This window comes from Uranotaenia lowii, chromosome 1 (assembly GCF_029784155.1).
Source record: "Uranotaenia lowii strain MFRU-FL chromosome 1, ASM2978415v1, whole genome shotgun sequence".
In the NCBI taxonomy this organism is placed as follows: domain Eukaryota; kingdom Metazoa; phylum Arthropoda; class Insecta; order Diptera; family Culicidae; genus Uranotaenia; species Uranotaenia lowii.
The window spans coordinates 194,616,061-194,641,314 of NC_073691.1; the positions used below are offsets into that span (position 1 = coordinate 194,616,061).

A 25,254-nucleotide genomic window follows, 5' to 3' on the forward strand; every position below is an offset into this window, starting at 1 on the left:
TTACTTATCACTTTTTTATGTGGCCAGTTAGCTTAACTTCAGGATCAAATTTTAAAACGCAACACTAAAGGGTGATACGGTCAAAATTTGGCCAAGAGAAAACGCGTGTGAATCGGTGAAATCGTTTATTCAAAAAATCCAATTAAATTTCTTTTTCAAGTTTAATTAGTATAAAATTCAGGAAAAATATTCAGTTAGGCTTCCGCTTTTTCAAATCCGAATTGCCGGGCCTTACGCTTACCCCTGCCATCAGATTTTGTACAGCCACCTTGTTCACCTTCTTCGTCGCAGAAGCCAGTTTGCCTTGAACTGCTACTCGTCCTTAGCAGTTTTTTGGTCTTCCTTAGGTTCCGCTTGACAATAGCCCAGTATTTCTCATTTGGGCGGAGCTCTGGCGTGTTGGGAGGGTTCTTGTCCTTGGGAACCATCTGCACGTTGTTGACGGCGTACCACTCCATGGCCTTTTAACCGTAATGGCAAGATGCCAAATCCGGCCAAAACAGTACGGAACAACCGTGTTTCTTCAGGAAAACAGAAGACGTTTATTCAAACATTCGTTCATGTAAATTTCTTGATTGACAGTCCCGGAAGCTATGAAAATGCTGCTTTTCAAGCCACAGGTACAGATGGCTTGCCAAACCAGATATTTCTTCGCGAACTTTGACAGTTTCATGAGCTTGAAAATATCTGCTACCTTTCCCCTTCCTTTTGCCGTATAACACTCCTGTCCCGGAAGCTGCTTGTAGTCGGCTTTGACGTAGGTTTCGTCGTCCATTACCACGCAATCAAACTTCGTCAGCGTCGTCGTGTACAGCCTCCGGGATCGCGCTTTGGCCGTCGTCACTACCTTCTTGTTAGTCGATAGTCCGGCTCGATTTTTGGCTCGATGCACGGTTGTAGACGATACACCCAGCTTATTTGCGGCATCTCGGAGAGAGAGGTTAGGGTTTCGCTTGAAACTAACGGCAACTCACTTTGTCGTCTCAGCGGCTTCCGGTTTTCGATTTCCCCCCGATCCAGACTTCCTGGCTGTCGACAAACGTTCCCAAAACACTTTAATTACATTTGTAACGGTTGACTTGGCAACTTTTAGCGATTTTGTCAGCTTTGCGTGCAAGTAGCTCGAATATTCGCGATGCGTGAGCAAAATTTTGATACGCTGCTTTGCTTCCTTGGACGGCATTTTGACAACTGAAGAGTGAATTCCAAAATCAAAATAAGAGCAACATTCTACACACACACCTTCAAAATGAGGGGTGTTCAGGTTTTTTAACTGCAAAATTGAAAGAAATACGTCAAGTTGATATTGACCAAATTTTGATCGTATCACCCTCTACTGTTAAAAATCAACTCATAATGAGGGGGAGTTCATTTCTAATGTTCAATTTATCAAGAAAAGGCAGAGGAATCATGAAATGATTGAAAGTTCATAGAGAAATACCTTTCACGAATTATTCTTAGAAGTATCCTGTTGAAAAAATGTTGTTTGGAGAGATTTACTCCAACTGACATGACAATGTTAATTTTAAGACATGAAATCTCTCGGTTAACTGAACCAGGGTTCATTTCCCACCATAACAGTTAAATTGAATATGCTCATAATTTTTTCGACTTTCACCTAATTAAATCCCTTTGTTTTCTGAATCATATCAACAAGACAAAATCACCTCAAAATGGAAATTTGTTGGTGGCAAGGGGTATAAGTGCAAAAATCAAAAATCATGTGTCGCCTCAATTAACGTCAAATAAACGTTGTTTTTCTTAAAAAAGATGTCAAATGATTTGTTTTTATTTTAGAATATCAAACTCAAGAAAAATTTCATTAAAAATATCTATGGAATTTATTGGAACATTGAGAACTTAAAGTGCTTTTTTCTCGAAATCAGCTTTTGTGTACTTATACGCCTCTGGCTCCAGCGGCCTCATATATAATTTATAACCTCTGCAAATGCAACGATTCGTCTCGGTGATAAAAGAGTTAAACATGAAGTCGCCAGAAGATACCTCCACAGTAGGCTGAATTTTTACGAGTCACAATAGATTTGTAGACCTAATCTCAAAACAAAAATAACTCTGATTCGTTAACGCCCCGCTGTGAATGCCCCCTTTGACAGCTCTCACCACTCCCCGAAAGGGCGGAAGAGTTCACGTTCATTATTCGGTCGTTTTTTTTAATGTTCATTTTAAGAAGTAGGCACCGATATTACTAAGAATCACTTTTCTGGAACATAATCATTTCCACGCACAATTCATCTACGGCATGACGAGGCGCAGCGTCACCAAAAAATCTTGATAACTCCGCACAAAATCTGAGCACGCAATAATCACGGTTCCCGTATCTGGATCGCGTGACGGCGCCCGGAAACAGGCCTTCGAAATGGTTTGCCACAATGAAATTTGGCTGCACGTGTTTGGTTATCGATTGAGGAGCAATTTGATTTACTGCAGTGATACTGGTACCCAACTGATAACGGGAACAATCTGTCAATGAAAGGTAATCGAACAGATTTATTCCAAGCCTACTTGGGTATAGGTGGGCTCGATTCGTTTTCGGTTCTGGGATCCGGATGTTATTGTTGAGCTAGTTGGTGCGCAGTAAACTTATCTTCCTAAACGGTTGATAATTTTAGGAAGTAATCTGTCTACTAAGTACGTTATGAATCAAATTATGAAATCCCGTAACACTGACTATACTGACGGGGCATTCTTTTGTTAGATATTTTTTTGCGCAATACGCAATGTCGATTCCAGAGTGCACACATCTTTTGATGAAATGCTATTTCAGTTGGAAAGTACCACTCGACTTTCGAGGAAAAAAGAGCCATTTCGACGATACAAACGTACTAACAATGTAAATATGATGCTTGCTTTTTCTGCAGAGCATTTTTTGTGAAATTTTCCAGGTTGGATTTTTGTTCGAAGTGTCATGTCAGTGTTTAAATGTCAAATAAGGTATGATCTGTTCTCAATTAATCATTGAATGAATCAGATCGTCAAGTTTTCATTCATCTGATAACGTGCCCTCTAACAAGCAACTCGTGCCGTATCGCAAAGCGATCGATTAGCTGAGTCTCTTAATCGTGTCTGGAGAGTAATTGATATGTCGGGCTGGGACGATTTTGTTGTGCTAATTAGTTCTGATCTCGAAATGCTCCATACAAATAGACGAAAACGTGCATGCGATGGGACCACGTGGCAAGAAACACGTCCGAATTAAAGTGTAAGATTAATAAAATACGTCACTGAAAAACATTCTACAGCAAACGTCTCTTTTAAATTTTGTTTATTGAAGAACGACATCAAACATTGTCAGTCTTGCACATGTAGATTGGCAGCTAGATAGCCAACAAAAACTTTTACGACGGTTCTTTCCCCGCAACAGAATACTAACTACCGTTCAATCGTAAACAGGTTATAAAGTTTTTTTTATTTCTATGAATATTATCTCAGATCGTTCACCAGGATTGGGTTCCAAGATGTTAAGAAAGTGTGAGAGCCGTGCAGAGGTTATAACAATAAATGTTCTGTTTGAGTCATCAACTTAAAGTCTCTTCAGCAAAAACAAACAAATTAAACGGTAGGTAAGTACCGTATTTTTCAAGAAGATTGTTGAACAATATCAAGGAAAGCTTTAAAATAATTAAAATTAATCCTCTTTGGCCATAATGTTCTTATTTGATTTCGGGTTTGAAGACCGTTGTCGAAATCTTTAGAAAAACGAAATGTGTTTAACCTACTGAATTATTAAGTGCATTAACAAAATCTTTGCACCTTTAATTTCTTAACCGTCTAACAGTTTTTACAAAGCGTGTTCGGTCGAAAAGGACAAATGTCTCATGGACTTTTGTTAAATGCATCATTGATGAATGTCCACCGTTATGAATACGAGATAGTTCGTTTTTTCGCTCGTCGCAAATGTTATGAATTAAATGATGACGTAAGACAATTCCGTCTTTTTCCACCGGAAAGCCAAACCAAAACAAACAATCTGCAACAGCAGCCTTAAAAATCAGCGCTTCCTAAGCCAATCCGTCTTTTACACCGGAAAGCCAAATCAAAACAAGCAATCAAAGCAGCAGCCTTAACAATCTGCGCTTTCTGATCTCTCCGTCTTATTTACCGGAGGAACAAACAATCAGCAGCAGCAGCCTTAACCCTTCATTTCATGATTTTTTATTTTTTCTCGAAAAAATTCTCAATAGTGCGCAATGATGAATACATGAAGGGAAAAATAAGGAAAAAATATTATTTTCACATAATTCGGTTATTTAGCAAAAATATTAATTGTTGCATATTTGCAACAACATGAAACGGTTACACCTTTTTTTCTTCACACTCGACAACTGGAAATAAATGCTTATTCCTAATTTCTTTTGCACTAATCATAGTTTTCGCACAGGAACTTCGCAAATCTAGATTTCTGGACACCGGAAAGTTAAGAATTTATCTGGGAGTAGTTATGTATGTTGGTTTTCCACCATGGGTGCACGGATTCACCGCAGTTTCTGCCTAAGTATGTGCTCTCATGCATTCTGGAACCGACCCCATGGCTTCGTATGTAGGTATATTTTGGAAGAACGAGTCAATCAGGTTACTTAGAGGTATTCCGGCATCCGTGCATATACCTGGCCAGCTGGCCGCTGCTTCATATAATCAGTTATAAGAGGAAACACATCTTACCTGTCGGCTTCTTATGGGATTCGAACCCAAAAGTTGTCTCGCCGATACCGGGAATCGAACCCAGCCTGGCACATCGGAACCAGACTCGCACCAGCTTATCCACTAGACTACAAAGACTCTCGAGAAATTAGCTAGGAGTAGTTATGCGATAATATACCACCTACTGAGGAAATTATTTCTTACGTTTGCTTGAAGGTGCTAAAAAAACGAACACACACATATAGGATCTCAGTGAAACTTCATGTTTCTTTGAAGAGATCTAATTTACTTAACTCTAAGGCGTACATCTTTCAAGGATTTTATGGCTAGCATCTTACCACCAGACCACGGAAAGAGCACTATATGTGTCGTGATCGGGATTCGATCTCATGGACTCTGGCTTAGATTGCTGGAACGCTATCCTCTAGGCCACGACCGGCGGCAAAATGGAAAGCTTCTTACCTATACAACTTTTCTGAACATAACCTTGAACAAATCAACACATATCAATTCCGAAAACGTATTTAAATTGGTTCTGATAAAGATTCTTAATCTTAAATCATACCATAACTATATGCCAGTTTTAATAAACAAACTTGATATTGAAGAGCAAAGTCTCAATTTAGTTTTGAAGGAATGATCCAATTACAAATTACATTAAACTATTAAATATCATTTGTTGGCAAAATTAAAAGAACAATAAAGATTTCTTCGGAATGAGCATTAGAATTTGGTACATGATTCTAAAATTAGAATTCAAACTTGAAATCAGTTTAAGAATAAAAAAGAAATAAAAATAAAACTAAATTCGAGAACAAAAAGTTTCAATTTAAAATCAACTTCCGGAGCTTCCAGGAAAAGGTTAAATAGTATAAATAAAGAGCATTTTTCGTCGATTGATAATAAGAAACGGCTCATACTTTAGTAAAAAATAATGAGCATTGTAATTTTCAATCAAATCATTCCTTCATCTCTAAGAAGAAAAAAAGCAAAACAATACTTCAAACCTCGGTTATCGAATGTTGGCAGATAATACTGAATTTTCAAGTGGAAAAATAAAAAAGCGTATTCGTTGTTTGTTTTTAGATTTTTAAACTCTCTGGATAAAGCCCCGTACTTGAGTTTGAATCACGTTGAATAATATAGAACTTTTGAAAATTGGTGTATGCTTATTTGGCAAGTTGTGAAGGCATCAGTGCTGCAAATTATCTTCAAGCACGAATGATACTGACTGTGATTTTCTATCAGTGTAAAAAGCTTCATCTGAAATGAACGGAATAGAAAAGTCAACAAATATAAAAGCTTCTGATCGGCTCGGTCATCCTCGTGCCTACAGAAAGCTGTGTGAGTGTGTCTATCAGTCAGTAGAAAGCTCACTCGTAAACCCGAACTAACTTGTTTCACTCGAAAGCTACGAAAGCGTCTTTCGCTTGGGCATTTCTGTCACTTACTGTTTTTGATCAGTGACTGCAGCTTAAGCATTCAATCAGTGTCAGCGAAAGTTACTGATAATTTCAGTAAGCATTTGTTTTTGCCATTTTTGCAAATTATGAATTGGGATTCAAAAAGAAAACGCGAATTGAAAATCGCTGAGACTATACGTTTACTTGAAGCGGGACAAGAGGATGGATGTATATAAAAAAAATTGAATTTATGGTAATTAATAATGACAAAAATATGATAAAATGAGGTCAATGAGGTTCATGTCACGATTTTGTCAATTTATTGGCATATTTTTACCACGCTTGTCATAATTTTGTTATATTTGTCATATTTTTGTCAATTGTTTACGACATTTGTCATTTTTTTTTGCCATGATTTTGTCTTTTTTGTCATATTTTTGTTAAAATATTGTCACATTTTAATCAGATTTGTCATATTTTCGACAGAGTTGTGTTAGTAAATATTTTACCATTGTATTGTAAATTTCATTCCTATTTGTCAGATTTTTTTTGTCATAATTTTGTCATACTTTTACCACATTTGTCATGTTTTGTCATTTTACTGCCAACTTTTTGTCATAATTTTGTCCCCCACATTCGTCTACACGCTCCCTCGCCAGCGTTCGTCTCGCCAACCCGAACACTCATTTCTAAACCTTCCCACCTCTTCGCACCATTTGAAACAGACGTATTTTTTATCAGAATCCTTCAAAAATAGCGATCTCAGCAGTAATTCTGAAATTTGCGCATGTCTAGCGAGTCGAACAATCTTTGTCACCATTCAACTAAACTTAATGATAATAGAAGGAAGCTTTTTTCACTTTCAGCAATGTTCGCTTGAAACTGAAAATGAAGATTGGATAACCTCATGAACCTGGAAAGAGCCTGAATGTATACTAAGCACCGATGTTGCCGATTGGTGAATGAGTGTGCAGAGAGCTTTCAGGACTGAGCTTTCAGTTCATTCTCGTATGAATCTAGTTGGAATTGAACTGACCGATACACTGCAATAAAGTCAGCTGATAATTTCTCACTGACACTGAAAATTTGCAGCACTGGAAGGCATCCGACATTTTTTTTTTTATTCAAAATATGTATTTGTTATACCAATGGGCCGCGGAAAAAAAATCAAAATAATGTGTTTTACATACGCTGAATTACAAATCCCAAATAAGTTAATTATTCGGACCCGTCCTAGTTTAAAGTTTGATAAATTTTGAACTTTTTATAATATTTTTCTAGTTTTGATAACGGTTTAGAGCAAAACTTTTATTTTTTTCACCTCGGGGGCCCTCTTTATTCAGGGGGGGGGGGGGCAATTTTTCTCATCCCCCCCCCCTCTTAATACGGCCTGAACATGATAATAAATCATTTATAACGAAAACATTGTCATCGGGAAATAGATACACTGTTTAACGATGCAAGTTTCGAAAACACACTATGGAACCCATATAACTACCTAGGGTACTACCGTTGCATGGTGTTGCATATTTGCAACAGTTATTGAAAACCCATTATATCAGAGAAAAAACAAAAAAAAAAATCTCAAATTTTGTTTATTATGTAAATTACTTTAGTGGGAATACGAAAATATTTTTTTTGAGTCGAAAAAAAATTCTCAATATGAATTTCACTAGGCCAAAAATTTGAAAAATTAGGCTTTTTCCACATTCCATATTTTTCAGATTCAAGTGGGTTTTTTTGGTTCCTATAAACATTAAAAATATTTTTTTTTAATTGAACGTGATCTTGAAATTATAAATATTATTCCCATCGAAAAAAAAATTTACTTTTTAGCTAAATGTGAAGTTTAGAACAGTTTTAATTAATTGTTGCATATTTGTAACTTTATGAAACGAAGGGTTAAAAATCTGCGCTTTCCCAACCGTTCCGTCTTATTTACCGGAGCTGGAACAATTGCTGAACAATCTGAGCATCATCTTTCCATCATCACTCTTAGAAATAAAATCTGAGACATAACAAATGAGTCCTATGACATGACAAATGAGACATGAGACAAGAGACCGACATGATTTTACAGAAGAATAGTGCGGTAGAGGTGCCCGATTTACCCCATTTTGAGCTCCATTTTCGCCTTTGATGTTTGTGAAAAACACAGGCTTAAGCATTATTTGTAATAAAGATTCATAACTTTAATGAATGCAATAATAGTAGTATGTGAATGTTGAAAATCTTTGTAACTCAATTGCATTTTTTGATGACTTTATTTCAGCAAATTGATCTGCCAAATATTCAAGGTCAAAGAAACGGATGTAGCAAAAAAAAATTTTTTTTGAAGGAACCGAGTGCTGATGAGAGCCATGGTGTTAGTTCTCACAAATTTACGAAAATTCAAATGAAAACATCAAACATTTAAAACTAAATTGTGACGCGAGACATTTCCTGTTTTCAGAAGACTCTCTTTTGAAAACTGAAATGCTTTCATTGAAGCCAAAATGGAAAAATTTTACACTATTGACAAAGGTGGAAAAATGGCAACATTGACAAAATAAACATAGCTGACGTAATTAAAAATTTACAAAAAAAAAAAGAAAAAAATTTAAAAATATAACAAAATTTAAAAAAAATTGCGAAATTGGCAATATTTTGAAAAAAAAAAACAAATATGACATAAATGACAAAAATGACAAAAATGACGAAAATGACAAAAATGACAAAAATGACAAAAATGACAAAAATGACAAAAATGACAAAAATGACAAAAATGACAAAAATGACAAAAATGACAAAAATGACAAAAATGACAAAAATGACAACAATGACGAAAATGACAAAAATGACAAAAATGACAAAAATGACAAAAATGACAAAAATGACAAAAATGACAAAAATAACAAAAATGCCTCAAATTCCAAAAATGACAAAAATGACAAAAATGACAAAAAGACAAAAATAACAAAAATGACAACAATGACAAAAATGACAAAAATGACAAAAATGACAAAAATGACAAAAATGACAAAAATGACAAAAATGACAAAAATGACAAAAATGACAAAAATGACAAAAATGACAAAAATGACAAAAATGACAAAAATGACAAAAATGACAAAAATGACAAAAATGACAAAAATGACAAAAATGACAAAAATGACAAAAATGACAAAAATGACAAAAATGACAAAAATGACAAAAATGACAAAAATGACAAAAATGACAAAAATGACAAAAATGACAAAAATGACAAAAATGACAAAAATGACAAAAATGACAAAAATGACAAAAATGACAAAAATGACAAAAATGACAAAAATGACAAAAATGACAAAAATGACAAAAATGACAAAAATGACAAAAATGACAAAAATGACAAAAATGACAAAAATGACAAAAATGACAAAAATGACAAAAATGACAAAAATGACAAAAATGACAAAAATGACAAAAATGACAAAAATGGCAAAAATGACAAAAATGACAAAAATGACAAAAATGACACAAATGACACAAATGACACAAATGACACAAATGTCAAAATTGACAAAAATTAGAAATTACAAATTATTTTTGTACAGATCAGGAAAAATTTCCTAGTGAATGCTAATTTTGTCAACAAAGGTACTTAAAAGTAACCGTTCAGTTAACAATGACAGCAAAAATCATCGCGCAGGCTTCCATTATTGATAGCTCTGTTCAATGACCCTGCACTTTTTGGCTGCTTCACTTTGCAGCGTAAAATGTGTCATGGAAAACGAACAGCAAACGTCCTGGGAACAAAATGATCAAATAAACGCCCTCAATCCGGCCGAAATTATCGGGAGCCATCCGAAGGCATGCAAATATTCGCCCATTCAAAATGGCCAAACAATGAAAACCTTTAGACCGGAAAACAAGCCCCAACAATTTGGGGAAGCGGCTTGTTTACTCGTCACTGCATGAGTTGTAAAATATTGACTTCATTCATTCATCCCGTTCTGGAGCTTGGACGTTGGTTACTATTTTGGGTGTACAAGAAAAATTGCTGTAAATTGTCCATCTTTTAACAAAAAATGACGAAAACCGATTTACCGAAGTTAATGCCTGGATGTTTTTCCTTGGTAAAAAAAATAAAAATTCCTTAAAAAAAATGACGCGATTCACCTTTTGCGCATTAAACGGGACTGGTTTTTTTTTATTCGTGAAAACCACTGAGCCATTTGATAAGATTCATCAATTATCACATTTGGCTGTGCAAAATAGCACGTTTAACCGTGCGAAATCAACACTTCTATTTCTTGTGAAAAACGGTGAGCTCACTCGAGTTTCAGAAAGATTCAGCCATTAGCACAATAAACTGTGCAATACATCACGACCAGTTGTGTGCCAAAAAAATTGTTTTCTCACTTGATTGCATTCCCATTGATCGAGTTGATTGATGAGCGATTAGTTGTCATCCGAAAACCGAGTTGATAGGTTACATGCATGAGTATCGTTTTCAAGGGTAGATGAAATAGGCTTGTGATGTATGTGGCTCCTTGGCCAAACAATTGCTTCCTGATCCGATGTTCAAAAGTTCGAGCCCAAGAGTACAACCCATCGAACACAGTTGTACTGGAAAAGTTTTTCAATAACTGCATAAAGTCCCAAATGACACAAAGATGTTAAAACGACTATAATCGAAACAAAAAAAGTTGAAGACATTAAAAAATCTCTAAAAAAAAAGTAGAAGTAGGTAGGTACTAAACCGAATGCTATAATTGATCAGATTTTACTTGAAAACATTTGCTCACGTAAATTTGCAAGACAAACAAGCAGAACATTTTCAGAAAAACTGAAAATGTATTCATAAATTCTGCTCTAATTGGACACGTTTAAATAGAAGTGAAAACATCAGGCACACACCGAATGCCCACTTATACCCGCAACGAGTTGAGCGTGCCGCCACAATTCGCACCTCGCAAAGTCGTCGTCAGGTGGCGTAGCGCAGCCGTGATTCCCCTCTGATTTCTGGCAAATTACTTTTTGTGAACGTGATGTTACGCTCCTGTGTTACCGTGCGCAGGTTTAAAGCGCTGCCCTCATATTTAACCTGCATTTTGATTGCTGATTAAACAAGTGTGATATCGTGTTAAAATAATGGAATGAGTACCTAGCCCATGTATGTCTCGTTCCCATTTTTTTTATTTTGTTTTCTCGTTTTATCGTCAAAATCTGAAACGCCATATTTCATTCAATTTTCTGATCATTTCATAAACCAAATTAAGAGGAATAGCAACATCGTATTGAGATTTCCCGCTGAAATTCATTTATTCATGCATTGATCAATTCTGCAACTTAGAATTGAAAATCTTCCAGTTTGTAACATCACTGATTTTGATACCTTTAGAGAGTGAGGGTAGAATGGGCATTATGAAGCAGACGCTTATTGAAAACAGCTTTCACATTCAAGTTCGATGTACACAGACATTTTTTACACAGTTTTTTACACGGTTTTTTACCCGGTTTCTTTTTCAACACGGTTTTAAGAGATTAGCACGCATTTTTACGCTTTTAGCTTTTTGACAAGAGACATGCCCAAGTAACCAAAAGTCGCATAGTTACTTAATCGTGTGCATTCAAAGTTCACATTTGGCTGAGTAAAAGGTACTCGAGAGAAAAAATAACAATTTTTCGAAAATGCTCAATTTAGACTTCTTAACGAACCAGGAAAGTCCATAGAAGTATCATAGAACATTTTTGTGCGTTCTAAGCGACTTACAAAATTTGAAAATTATATTTAAATATCGTGCTTTCTAATGAACCTTTTACGAACTTTTTAGTACCATGCGGAACTTTCAACGAACTTTTAAGTTCCATATGGAAGTTCTAATGAACTTTTTAGTTCCACGCAGAACTTTTATAGACTTTGTGTGTTGTCCGAGTTGTGTCGATATTCTTCACTTGATTTTTTCACATTCGCTGAGGATTTTTTACAAAGCCTTTCTGAATTGGTGACAGTTCAATCTGTCATGTTCATTAAGATGTTTTCCCAAAAAATGTATATTTTCTCCTACTTCGATGATGAGTTGGACAATGGGGAGAGGGGAAAAACATAAAAAAGGCAATTTTTTTTTGGAAATGTATATTTACCAGCGATATTCAAAGCTTTTAAATTTAAATTACTTATAAGTATTTACTATCAGTCTACATTTTATAGTTTATACGTTTCCGTATTAGTGGAAACGTAGTAATTCCGACTCCGACTCTTCTTATTTTCCTTCCCGATAAAAGCAACTTTCACAGCAACAGCATCAACACATCCTAGTACAAACAGTTGGTATCAGAGGCAGGTTATCGCGACGGGAAATTCATCGATGGACACTTTTAAAATGTGGGTCGGTTAAACTCATATTATTCAATGTTGAATTCGAAGATTTCCCGTAAAAGCGTGCAATTCTGATAACTTTCTTAAGTTTTGTTTTCTGGTTTCAGCCAATCTAAAATGTACAGATATTTTCTGTTTAAAAATATAAAAAAAACGAGAAACAAATTTTAACTTCCTCCTATTGAATCTGTTTCTGCAGCTCTTCGAAATTCCATTGTAACGGAAATTGCAGCGGCATGTTGACGGCCCTCATATTTAGGTATATTCCTTTCTTGAACTGCAAATAAACGTTATACAATGAGAAACAAATATCACAAAAAACTAACATTCAGTTTGCGCACTAACGTTTTATTGCAAATGTTGCGGGTTCGACACGGGAAAAATTGATTACTCACACGGTGATTTCGATTCATGGTGTGCAAATTTGAAGGCAAGGATATTTTTTTTCGTACGGCGGCTCTTGTTTACAACTTCTGGTTGTTTACCATTTTTCATCCCGCCTAATTCTAAAAGGATAACCCGAAAATTATTTCAAATAGATGTTTCAAATACCATTAAATCAGAAAACAGCCATGGTACAAAGGTAAGATGCTCAGCTTTCATCCCGCAGGTTCAAGTTCAAATCTATATGCAGGAAAATTTTTCAAGTTAGTTTAAAATTGTTGAAAATAGAATCAAATATAAATAACAATAAAGATTGAAGCAAATCAGAATTCAAAGCAAGAAAAACGGCTTAAAATCGTTTTTATTTATTTTTGCATGATTTTTTTTTTCAAAGTTTCATTTGAAGCTGAATAGCCTTCTACTCAGCTTTGTTTATGGGACTTGAAAGCATCAATAAGAACTTAAAATTTCGGCTGAGTAGAACGCTATAAAGCCTTCAACCAGGGCTGAGTAAGCTTCTAAGAGACCATTCTAAGGAACTTTTGGTTACTTGGGATGGGACCTGAGATATGAGATTTAAGACATTTCTCATTTCTCATTTCTCATTTCTCATTTCTCATTTCTCATTTCTCATTTCTCATTTCTCATTTCTCATTTCTCATTTCTCATTTCTCATTTCTCATTTCTCATTTCTCATTTCTCATTTCTCATTTCTCATTTCTCATTTCTCATTTCTCATTTCTCATTTCTCATTTCTCATTTCTCATTTCTCATTTCTCATTTCTCATTTCTCATTTCTCATTTCTCATTTCCCATTTCTCATTTCTCATTTCTCATTTCTCATTTCTCATTTCTCATGTCTCATTTCTCATTTCTCATTTCTCATTTCTCATTTCTCATTTCTCATTTCTCATTTCTCATTTCTCATTTCTCATTTCTCATTTCTCATTTCTCATTTCTCATTTCTCATTTCTCATTTCTCATTTCTCTTTTTTCATTTCTCATTTCTCATTTCTCATTTCTCATTTCTCATTTTTCACTTCTCATTTCTCATTTCTCATTTCTCATTTCTCATTTCTCATTTCTCATTTCTCATTTCTCATTTCTCATTTCTCATTTCTCATTTCTCATTTCTCATTTCTCATTTCTCATTTCTCATTTCTCATTTCTCATTTCTCATTTCTCATTTCTCATTTCTCATTTCTCATTTCTCATTTCTCATTTCTCATTTCTCATTTCTCATTTCTCATTTCTCATTTCTCATTTCTCATTTCTCATTTCTCATTTCTCATTTCTCATTTCTCATTTCTCATTTCTCATTTCTCATTTCTCATTTCTCATTTCTCATTTCTCATTTCTCATTTCTCATTTCTCATTTCTCATTTCTCATTTCTCATTTCTCATTTCTCATTTCTCATTTCTCATTTCTCATTTCTCATTTCTCATTTCTCATTTCTCATTTCTCATTTCTCATTTCTCATTTCTCATTTCTCATTTCTCATTTCTCATTTCTCATTTCTCATTTCTCATTTCTCATTTCTCATTTCTCATTTCTCATTTCTCATTTCTCATTTCTCATTTCTCATTTCTCATTTCTCATTTCCCATTTCTCATTTCTCATTTCTCATTTCTCATTTCTCATTTCTCATTTCTCATTTCTCATTTCTCATTTCTCATTTCTCATTTCTCATTTCTCATTTCTCATTTCTCATTTCTCATTTCTCATTTCTCATTTCTCATTTCTCATTTCTCATTTCTCATTTCTCTTTTTTCATTTCTCTTTTTTCATTTCTCATTTCTCATTTCTCATTTCTCATTTCTCATTTTTCACTTCTCATTTCTCATTTCTCATTTCTCATTTCTCATTTCTCATTTCTCATTTCTCATTTCTCATTTCTCATTTCTCATTTCTCATTTCTCATTTCTCATTTCTCATTTCTCATTTCTCATTTCTCATTTCTCATTTCTCATTTCTCATTTCTCATTTCTCATTTCTCATTTCTCATTTCTCATTTCTCATTTCTCATTTCTCATTTCTCATTTCTCATTTCTCATTTCTCATTTCTCATTTCTCATTTCTCATTTCTCATTTCTCATTTCTCATTTCTCATTTCTCATTTCTCATTTCTCATTTCTCATTTCTCATTTCTCATTTCTCATTTCTCATTTCTCATTTCTCATTTCTCATGTCTCATTTCTCATTTCTCATTTCTCATTTCTCATTTCTCATTTCTCATTTCTCATTTCTCATTTCTCATTTCTCATTTCTCATTTCTCATTTCTCATTTCTCATTTCTCATTTCTAATTTCTCATTTCTCATTTCTCATTTCTCATTTCTCATTTCTCATTTCTCATTTCTCATTTCTCATTTCTCATTTCTCATTTCTCTTTTCTCATTTCTCATTTCTCATTTCTCATTTCTCATTTCTCATTTCTCAGTTCTCATTTCTCATTTCTCATTTCTCATTTCTCATTTCTCATTTTTCATTTTTCATTTTTCATTTCTCATTTCTCATTTCTCATTTCTCATTTCTCATTTCTCATTTCTCATTTCTCATTTCTCATTTCTCATTTCTCATTTCTCATTTCTCATTTCTCATTTCTCATTTCTCATTTCTCATTTCTCATTTCTCATTTCTCATTTCTCATTTCTCATTTCTCATTTCTCATTTCTCATTTCTCATTTCTCATTTCTCATTTCTCATTTCTCATTTCTCATTTCTCATTTCTCATTTCTCATTTCTCATTTCTCATTTCTCATTTCTCATTTCTCATTTCTCATTTCTCATTTCTCATTTCTCATTTCTCATTTCTCATTTCTCATTTCTCATTTCTCATTTCACATTTCTCATTTCTCATTTCTCATTTCTCATTTCTCATTTCTCATTTCTCATTTCTCATTTCTCATTTCTCATTTCTCATTTCTCATTTCTCATTTCTCATTTCTCATTTCTCATTTCTCATTTCTCATTTCTCATTTCTCATTTCTCATTTCTCATTTCTCATTTCTCATTTCTCATTTCTCATTTCTCATTTCTCATTTCTCATTTCTCATTTCTCATTTCTCATTTCTCATTTCTCATTTCTCATTTCTCATTTCTCATTTCTCATTTCTCATTTCTCACTTCTCGTTTCTCATTTCTCATTTCTCATTTCTCTTTTCTAATTTCTCTTTTCTCATTTCTCGTTTCTCATTTCTCATTTCTCATTTCTCATTTCTCATTTCTCATTTCTCATTTCTCATTTCTCATTTCTCATTTCTCATTTCTCATTTCTCATTTCTCATTTCTCATTTCTAATTTCTCATTTCTCATTTCTCATTTCTCATTTCCCATTTCTCTTTTTTCATTTCTCATTTCTCATTTCTCATTTCCCGTTTCTGACTTCTCACGGCTCACTTCTCACGTCTCACTTCTAACATCTAACTTCTTACGGCGCTTTCCTCACTTCTCTCGGCTTTGATTAATGATTGAGTAATTTTTCAAAGGAGATTTTGAGATATAGTGACGAAAATAGCATGTAACTTACATTACTGAGAAACTTTTACATTTCGCAATTAACGATAGTTACGAAAAAGCTTGAACAGTATCCAATATGGTGGGAAAAAAGTGATGAAGAAGAAGCTGTGCAAAGCTATTATTTAGTAAAGTTACTTTTTCGTAAACATAGTTCCCATGACAAAAGTGACATCAATAACATTCTTTGTTTACCATAGTCTATGTGCATAAAGTGCACAAATCCGCATCTTTTGATGGCATTGGTATCAAAAATATTTTAAGCTAGGTACACATTTTGGTCAGTGGAATACAAAATGTTTGAACCAAAAATTTTTTTTTCTTGAAAATAGCTTGCTTATTTTCAATTTTGATACGAGCTTGGTTTATTTTTCATTTTTAACATGTAGTATTTAACCCAAACAAAATAAAAAAAAATTAAAAATATATATGTAAATCTTGTGAAAATTTACGAACCCAGAATTCATTTAAAATCAAATATTTTAAAAGTGGACTTATTTCAAAGATCACGTTTGCGGAATCTCTAAACATGATTTTTTTAGTCGGCCCCATACAAAAGTTTGTTCTCCACATCCTAATCTACCATTTGGAGGGTGAGTCCCCAGATTCCCAGAAATTATGCAATTTTGGGACACCCTATTGTACACCTTGCCAAGATGTAGGAGGAACGTTTGTCGGCAACCAAAAAGCCTGGATCCGAGAGAAATCGAAAGCCGGAAGCCGCAGTGACGACGCTTTCAAGCGCAACCCAACCGCTCTGTTTGAGATGTCGCAAATAAGTTGGGAATATCGTCTAAAACCGTTCATGAAGCTAAAAATCGTTCCGGATTATCGACTTATAAGAAGGTTGTGACTCCAAATCGAAACGATGAGAAAAAACCTCGCGGCATATCAAGTTCTCGGAAGCTGTATATGACATTGTTGATAAAGTTTTGATTGCGTGCTAATGGACGACAAAACCTACGCCAAGGCAGATTTCTGGCAACCATCTAGAAAAGAGTATTAAACAGCAACCGGAAGGGGAAAGGTGACAGACATTTTCAAGTATATCAAACTATCAAAGTTGGCCAAGAAATATCTCGTTTGAAAAGCTATCTGTACCTGTGGCTTGAAAAGTGACCGAAAAGCGAACGAACCGGGGCCGAATTTACGTGATAGAATGTCTCCAAAAGCGTTTGCTGCCTTGTGTGAAGAATTATGACTTGTCTGTGCTGTTTTGGCAGGATTTGGCATCCTGTCATAATGGAAAAAATCCATGAACTGGTATGCCACTAACAACATTCAGGTTGGGCCCAAGGATAAGAACACTTCCAACACACCAGAACTTCACCCATTCGGAAAATATTGGGCGACAATTAAGCAGAACCTTAAAAAGAACCAATTTGGACTAGGTCGCCCGGAATCTTAACTGAGTATTTTCTCCGTCTTTTATACATGCTGAAATAAAAAAAAAACAATACTTTTATTTCTTAATATATAAACAAATAACCGATTTACACGCAATTTAGTTTAGCCACTTTTTGATCCAAACACCCTTATAACAGAATTTTTGTGATTTTAATAAAAAAAGAACCACTTATCAGCAAAATAGAAACAAAAGTAAAGACTGTTGTTTAATTTTTGTTTCATTTAAAGTCAATTTCTTCTGTCATCAAGGGTAAATTTTTTGTTATTTTTGTCAATTTTGTTTTTGTTATTATTGTCATTTTTGTCATTTCTATGTTATTTTTCTACCATTTATGTGTTGATTTTTTTTTCAATTTTATGTCATCATAGAATTATTTTGAATTTTTGTACTATTTTTGTTTTAATCTAGTACCATTTTTGTGTAAATTTTTTTATGTAAATTTCTGTTATTTCAATGCTGTTTTTGTGTCCAAACAGTAAGAGAAAAGAATCAATTCACCCCACGTACCTCTAACTTTAGCATTTTAGTGCCTGTTTTTGTTATTGATGGAATTTCTCAGTGTAAAAAAAAGCATAAGAGTCATTACAACGATACTATCCATTCGGGTTTGAAATTGAGCTGTTTGTTGAAATGACAAATTTTTAAAAGGAACTTTTCATCAAATTTTATCACACCTTTGGAGCAACCGTAATTTTACAATTAGGCTATTCGAAAATCCTTTTTACATTAATTAATGATTGCCCCCTCTTCAGCATGCTTTTAATAGATTAATTTAGTTGAATGAGTGCAAGAAAATGTTTGCAACAAACACTATTCTCAAATATCCAATATTTCTCATGTGTTACAGAGAAATCAATAAATTTCACTTCAATCTCATTCCGATTAGCTGTCATTCTTATGGAAATCTGTGTAAGAGTAAAGAGCAAGCTTTATTTTTTTTTATGCAAGCCCAAGCCGAATCTCCACTTATTCAATTATATTCAATTGCATCAGCCATCCAAATAATCAGCGAATAAATTTCTAACTAAAATAAATGCAAGAATTAAAATGATTTTAACAAATGTTGTGGGACTAACTAGTCTAGATTTTGTTTGGATATGTTACTCCATAGTTATTTTTTTACCTCTTGCTATTATAACATAAAAAAATTGCCAACTATAGGGGAGAAGGAGGTTACTTGATCCCCTTTCCTTATTTTTATCATCATCTCATCATCATCATCATCTTTTTGGGAAAATTTAGCAACTCGCCGTCTTTATCAATTTCTGACAGCCTGTGATTTCAAGTGCATATGCTACAAATGTTAGAAGGATCCATGAACTCGTAGATGAACTAAATGTGTTTTCGTGGGACTACAAAAATTGTGATATTTTTCTATTTGGCACATTTTTTCTAGAAAATTTTAATAATTCCTGTTTCGAGATATAACGAAGAAATCAAGTATCCTCATTTTCCCCTAAATAAGTTTATGGGATCGACATAGTAATAATAGGTTGTCAATCTACAATCACACTATGGCGTTGTTTGTGAAACGTATGGAAAAGCTTTTTTTTTTTGTTTGATCGAAGTGTATTCAACAAACACTGTATTGAATCGTTATAATTCTTCCAGGTTCATATACGAGAGTGTGAAATGTTTAATCAACTATCGAGTAGCCTCGCCACTCGGTAACCGAATCAAAACAATGCCCATCGATCAATTAGGTTCGCCAAACCCCCGGAAAATTCAAAGTCAAGTTTATTTTGGTTCAATAGCTCTCTGCCGCCGCCGTCCATGGGAAAAAGTGCTATACCCATTTGTATTCACAGCTAACATACTACTTACTCGCCATAAATCGAGACGGCGGGCAGCTCTGAATGTGTCTATGAAATGCTTCTAGAGGTTTTGAATCGCTACACTGTTGTTTGTTGAAGCTACAAAATGCTGAAATGGTTCGGTCAAGTATTTTCTTCGAAGCGATCAATTAGTAGCTCAATTTGTAGAACTAAGGGCGCTACCGTATGAGAACTTTGTATTTGGGAAAAAGTTGCGAAACATTGGAAAATAATAAAAAAATATTTTACTCGTAAACCCATGGAGGAATTCTGAATCAGAGTCTGATCAGCAGGGTCTGGCAACGAACACTTTTCTGAAAATTAGTCTGCTAACTTCGAGCTATCGAGTGATTTGATTTTGGCAACACCCGTGCTAAACTGCTCGTTTTTGGCACCATATTAAAAAAAAAAAACTGTTCTTGTCCCTTTTTAATTTCAATTAATTTTTGGAATAAATCAATATTTTTGTTAAAATATAGTATAAGCTTTAAATTTATTATCAAGATATGGGAACCAAATTTGGCTTGGGAGGGTAAGCCAAACACGTGAAAAAAAATTGCAAAATTTTAACAAACAATCTAATTTCTATTCCAGAACGTTCCAAACAAATCACTAAACCGCAGTGTCAATGGGCGACCATTTCGCGATTGTATTCAAATGAAAACAAATCGTCTGGACACACGCACGCGTTTTCTCACATTTCCGGAAAAATAAGCTACAGCTAATGAGCGAATTGGTGCGGTAGGTAAATAATGGATCACTGCCATATGTGGTGTAAATGCTGGTTTATTCAAATACGGGAACCCTTTCGACCGAAATTAGGCTACCATTTGCATTTATGACGGCTGATGCCTGGAATAGCGTTCCCCAATCTATGGGATGCACATCGACAAGTTCAGATCCGAAGAAATGAATAAATTTTCGGTATTCTGTGCATTTTTTTTAAACGTCGCAGGTGAACTGACACCTGAACACGGACTTCCGACAATCTAGTATGAACTTAATTTTTCTTTGTCGGAAGTCAGTCGGAAGTCGGAAACCCGGACTTCCGAAGTAAAAGTTAGTACTAGCGCGATAATACTCACGTTGATAAGCAAGTTATAGATCACAAACTATGTAGAGAAAGTGAAATTTTCAAGAAAATTTCATGAATATTGTTCTCAATATACGAATTTACTGAAAGAGAACGAAACCAAAAAAATGTGTTTTGATTTTTTCTGGAATCGGCAGCATTCCGGAACAGGCAAATCTGGAATCGAATTCGATCCGAAAACGTAAGTTTCAACAGTAAGTACATATATTATGTATGAATTTTGTCGTCTAAAAAAAGCGCCCTTTAAAAACACCAAACTAACGAATTTGTAGAGATGAATTGTTAACTAAATTTTATTTTCGAGAAAAGAATGATTTCAAATGACGTCATGAAAATCATTTTCTATTTGATACTGGTAGATTGCACACAAATATTGCATGGCAAACATATGTACATTAGGGTGTCCCAAAATTGAATAACTTCTGGGAATCTGGGGGCTCACCCTCCAAATGGTAGATTAGGATGTGCAGAACAAACTTTTGTATGGAGCCGACTAAAAAAAAATCATGTTTAGAGGTTCCGCAAGCGCGATCTTTAAAAAAAGTCCACTTTCAAAAGATTTGATTTTAAATAAATTCTGGGTCCAAAAATTGTCATAAAATTTATATATTTCATATTTTTTTAATTTTGTTTGAGTTAAAAACTACACGTAAAAAATACCAAATTAACCAAATTCATCTGTTCAAAATCAAAATGTTAAACTAGCAAGCTATTTTCAAGAAAAAAAAAATTTTTGGTCCAAAAATGGTTACAAATTGTCCTGTAAAACGCAATGAGTAAAAAGTACTCATTGTGTGTTAAACGACAATTTGCCACAAAAATACAATCTTGGAACAGCCATAACTTTTTTGTTTGAAGTCTAATCGAGTTGCAGTCTTCAAGTGAAATGTTAGTCTTAATTGAAATTTTAATAAAACCTTCATGATCATGCAATCGATTGGTAAAGACGAAAATGTATGATGGAAAACCAGTTTTTTATGCTTCTTTAGAACACTATGTCTGAGAATCCCTTTCACACTTGAGATTCAGTGCAATCCCTTCCTGTTGTCCGATTCTGCTCAAATTCGGCATATGGCCTTCTGATGACTCCTTTAAACCATCAAAGTCTTTTTTTGCAAGTATTTTGATTTTAAAGTAGGTATTTATTAAGACAAATTTGATAAATTAAATAAAAAATATCCTAAATTGTGATTTTTGTTAAGCATTGAATCGTAAATCGTAAAAATCCGCATCTTTTGATGGCATTGCTATCAAAAATATTTTACGCTTGGTACACATTTTGGTCAGTTAAATTCAAAATTTTTGGACAAAAAAAATTTTTTTTTTTGCTTGAAAATAGCTTGCTAGTTTTACATTTTGATACAAATTTGGTTCATTTTGTATTTTTTACGTGTAGTTTTTAACTCAAACAAAATTTAAAAAAATATGAAATATATAAACTTTATGACAATTTTTGGACTCTGAATTTATTTAAAATCAAATCTTTTGAAAGTGGACTTTTTTTAAAGATCGCGCTTGCGGAACCTTTAAACGTGATTTTTTTTAGTCGGCTCCATACAAAAGTTTGTTCTGCACATCTTAATCTACCATTTGGAGGGTGAGCCTTCAGATTCCCAGAAGTTATGCAATTTTGGGACACCCTAATGTACATACGTGTTGAAAATAAGTTGCTTTCGGTTATTAAAGTTGTTAATCCAGCAAAGAAGCGTCATTTATTTTGGTTTCATTCGACGATCAACATGGCGTTTAGTCAGCCGGACACTGGTAGTTTCAAGCAAGTTTCAAATAAAGTTTACTAAGCTTTATCCTAGTTTTATGACAGCAGAGCCATTGAATGGATAATATTTTTCTCAGTACTCTCCCCGAGTAGGTATACAAGCGGAGTTTTATGAATGCTTCGTTAGACGTTTCTATATAAAAAGGAATACTCTCTCTTTCTCTCTTTCTTTCTAATATACTTTATCAGAGTTTCATCACAGCTAAATTATCTTCGTTTCGAGTTTCTAAAAAGAAAACCAAAAAAACAATTATAGGAACCAATCTCTTAGTTGATTGATGACTGTACAACTTTGAATGCTTTAATAAAACAAGTAACAAAGCTATGACCCCATCCAAAAAGTAGGTGTTGAATTGTAGCTTTGAGAGAGAGCTCTCATAACTATGTTAAAGCGCATTAAACACATGATTTTTTATTCAAGCTCAAACATAACTTTAAGCACCGTTTTAAGAAACATGAAATATTTCAAGCATTGTCAAAAGTTTCTGTAAAACAGCAATTAAACTTTGATACATTGAACAAACTTCTATAAAACAATGATAAATTCCAATAAAGCCAAAAGACTTAAACTTTGTTAACGAAACTTGGTTCTCCAATTTGAATTACCTGTTGTTATGAATTTCAAAACAAATCTGAAATTTTACTTTGGATAATCATTTGGTTGCTGGCGAACATTAAATAGTTTACATTTCAAGAAAATTTCAACCGTTTGTGTCGCTTCTACGATAGTCCTACGTCGGTTAAACCGAACTGATTATATAAATTTCGACATGATGGACACATTAATACCCGTAGGCAAATGTTGCGAAAAAAAAAAACAAATCTATGATCGATCACTTACCATTTTGAGTGTGTGTGTTTTTTGCTGCCCAAGTTTGCCAAACGACTGCGATGCTCTATGTGAGAAGCAGTTATATGAAATACCAATTTCGAGTTTCTATCTTACTTTGAAGATCTCCGAACAGACCGAACAACAATGCCCGACATCCAGTGCTGGGGTAAAATCACTCATACAGCATATTTAGTACAGTCAATGACGACCGCTTGATTGTTCACACAATGCACCAACTGGAACAATTATCCAATTGTGGTCCCATCTTATCACATCCGGAATCACTACTAGAATATGAAAATAAAAAGCCCAACACTTGAAAGTAGTTATTTGAACAAAATTGCCCGGTGTTGACGCACTTTCGTTTCGTTGACAATGTAAGCCGAGAACTAATCGCTTATCGCTGCCTAGGAGCTTCTTATCGGTACCTGCAATAATCGCCAACGGACTTTTCCGTTGAAGTCTCCAAGCGTTAGCAGAAAACGAACCGTACGTTCGCCGACACCCGAAAACTATTGACGCAACGATCCGACTAGGGCGTCTGAACAATCCGTTCTTCACTAGCCTAGGGCAAACCGATGACTGTAGACACCGGAGAAGGTCCACCTAGGATGCCCTATCCACTGCTGTTCCACCACCACTTGGCACTTGGGCTCAACAAAACGAGAAATAAACGGAAACTAATCTATCTGAGACGCTACCACAACAGCCGACAAGAGACCACAAGGCTTGACCTGAACGACGATGTCCGTTGGGTTGGAAGTAGGAATGATTTTTTTTTCTTCTCTCTACTTTTTGAGCTTTTTCAAACAACTAGGCCCCATGCAGTCCCGGACCGATCCAAAACCGACCGACCGACCAGCCAACTCACGAAAGGTATACGGAGGTCTGATTTGCATCCAGCTGACTGAGCAAAAAGCTATCGACGCCTTGGGTTTTAACAATGGTGTACAGTAAAAACAGCAGCAGCAGCGCTCTGGCACCACAAACTAAACGTACATACATATGTTCCTATACACGAGTTCACCTGGCTTAGACTCTAGCCAGCTAGCCAGCCAGCCAGCCAGCGACGACGCATTCTAGTAGGGCGTGGTGAAGTTTTGTGAATCGTTAGGAAGATAGTTGCGCCTCGTTCGAATAACATAGACTTGAACCATAACTTGAACGGTCCATATTGTCCATATTGTAACAATTGTTCATACAGATGATCCTTAATCATTAAATTTCATGAAAACTATGTAGCTCTAAAGAACTAACCATAAGTTATTCATTAACAGAATCATACTGGCAAAACTTAATCGCCTAATCTGATTCGGGTGAAGTTTAAAGCGTTTTGATAAACGCGAAAAATGTTGAGATTTTTGTTTTTCTCCTACTGTTCCATATATTTTCATCTAGAGTACTTAAATGGTAAGGTGCATATTAAACGGAAATCGCCGAGTTCGGTTATTATTTTCACGACTTCTCAACATGTCAAGCTCGTTAATTCGTTTGGTATTTTTTGTTTTACTGAAAACTGACAGCTTTAAAATTTAACTGTAAATGATCTTCTATTATTTATTTATTTTGTTTTATTTTTATTACCGAGTATTACCGAGCAACCCGTAGTGTGGACCGAAAAACCTGTGATTTTTACTTAACCACCTGCACTTTTTTTCTGAAGAACATGTACAAGCTTCTTTTTATTTGACGATTTTTGAATACAGCTCATATTTATTTAACCATTTTTGAAGGAAAAATAACCATTTTCCGTTTTTGCTGCAGAACTGCCAATATGGTTATTTTTCATCAATATTTTGAAGTACAATTTGAACCATATTTCTAGTTTTCGAAAATTAACCGAAAAAAGGATGAAAATTTAACCTAAATCGGAAAAAAGAACCGAAAAAGCATTGTTCATTTTCGCAATCGAGCACGGAAGGAAAATCCTCGGAAAATTCAGTATTAAAGCAATCGTGTTGATGTTTGTGGAGGTGAGTTTGTATTGTAGGAAATTTTTAAGCGAAAACGGTAATCCTTTCTTTT

The 25,254-nt window shown here is 34.4% G+C and overlaps 1 protein-coding gene across 2 annotated transcripts in view; it reads right to left on the bottom strand.

Annotated features, from left to right (window-relative positions):
- Positions 1-24,121, bottom strand: part of LOC129742262 (sodium-coupled monocarboxylate transporter 1) — a 93,291-nt gene extending 69,170 nt beyond the window's left edge. The window contains exons 1-2 of one of the 2 annotated variants that reach the window (XM_055734150.1): positions 23,658-24,121; positions 23,239-23,516 (exon numbers count right to left, since the gene is read on the bottom strand). In XM_055734150.1, coding sequence (XP_055590125.1) covers positions 23,239-23,241 — 3 coding nt within the window. In that variant the 5' untranslated portion in view covers positions 23,242-23,516; positions 23,658-24,121. Of the gene's footprint in view, positions 1-23,238 lie in introns of both variants that reach the window. The other variant, XM_055734145.1, reaches the window with a different exon arrangement.
- Between the last annotated feature and the right edge of the window lie 1,133 nt (positions 24,122-25,254).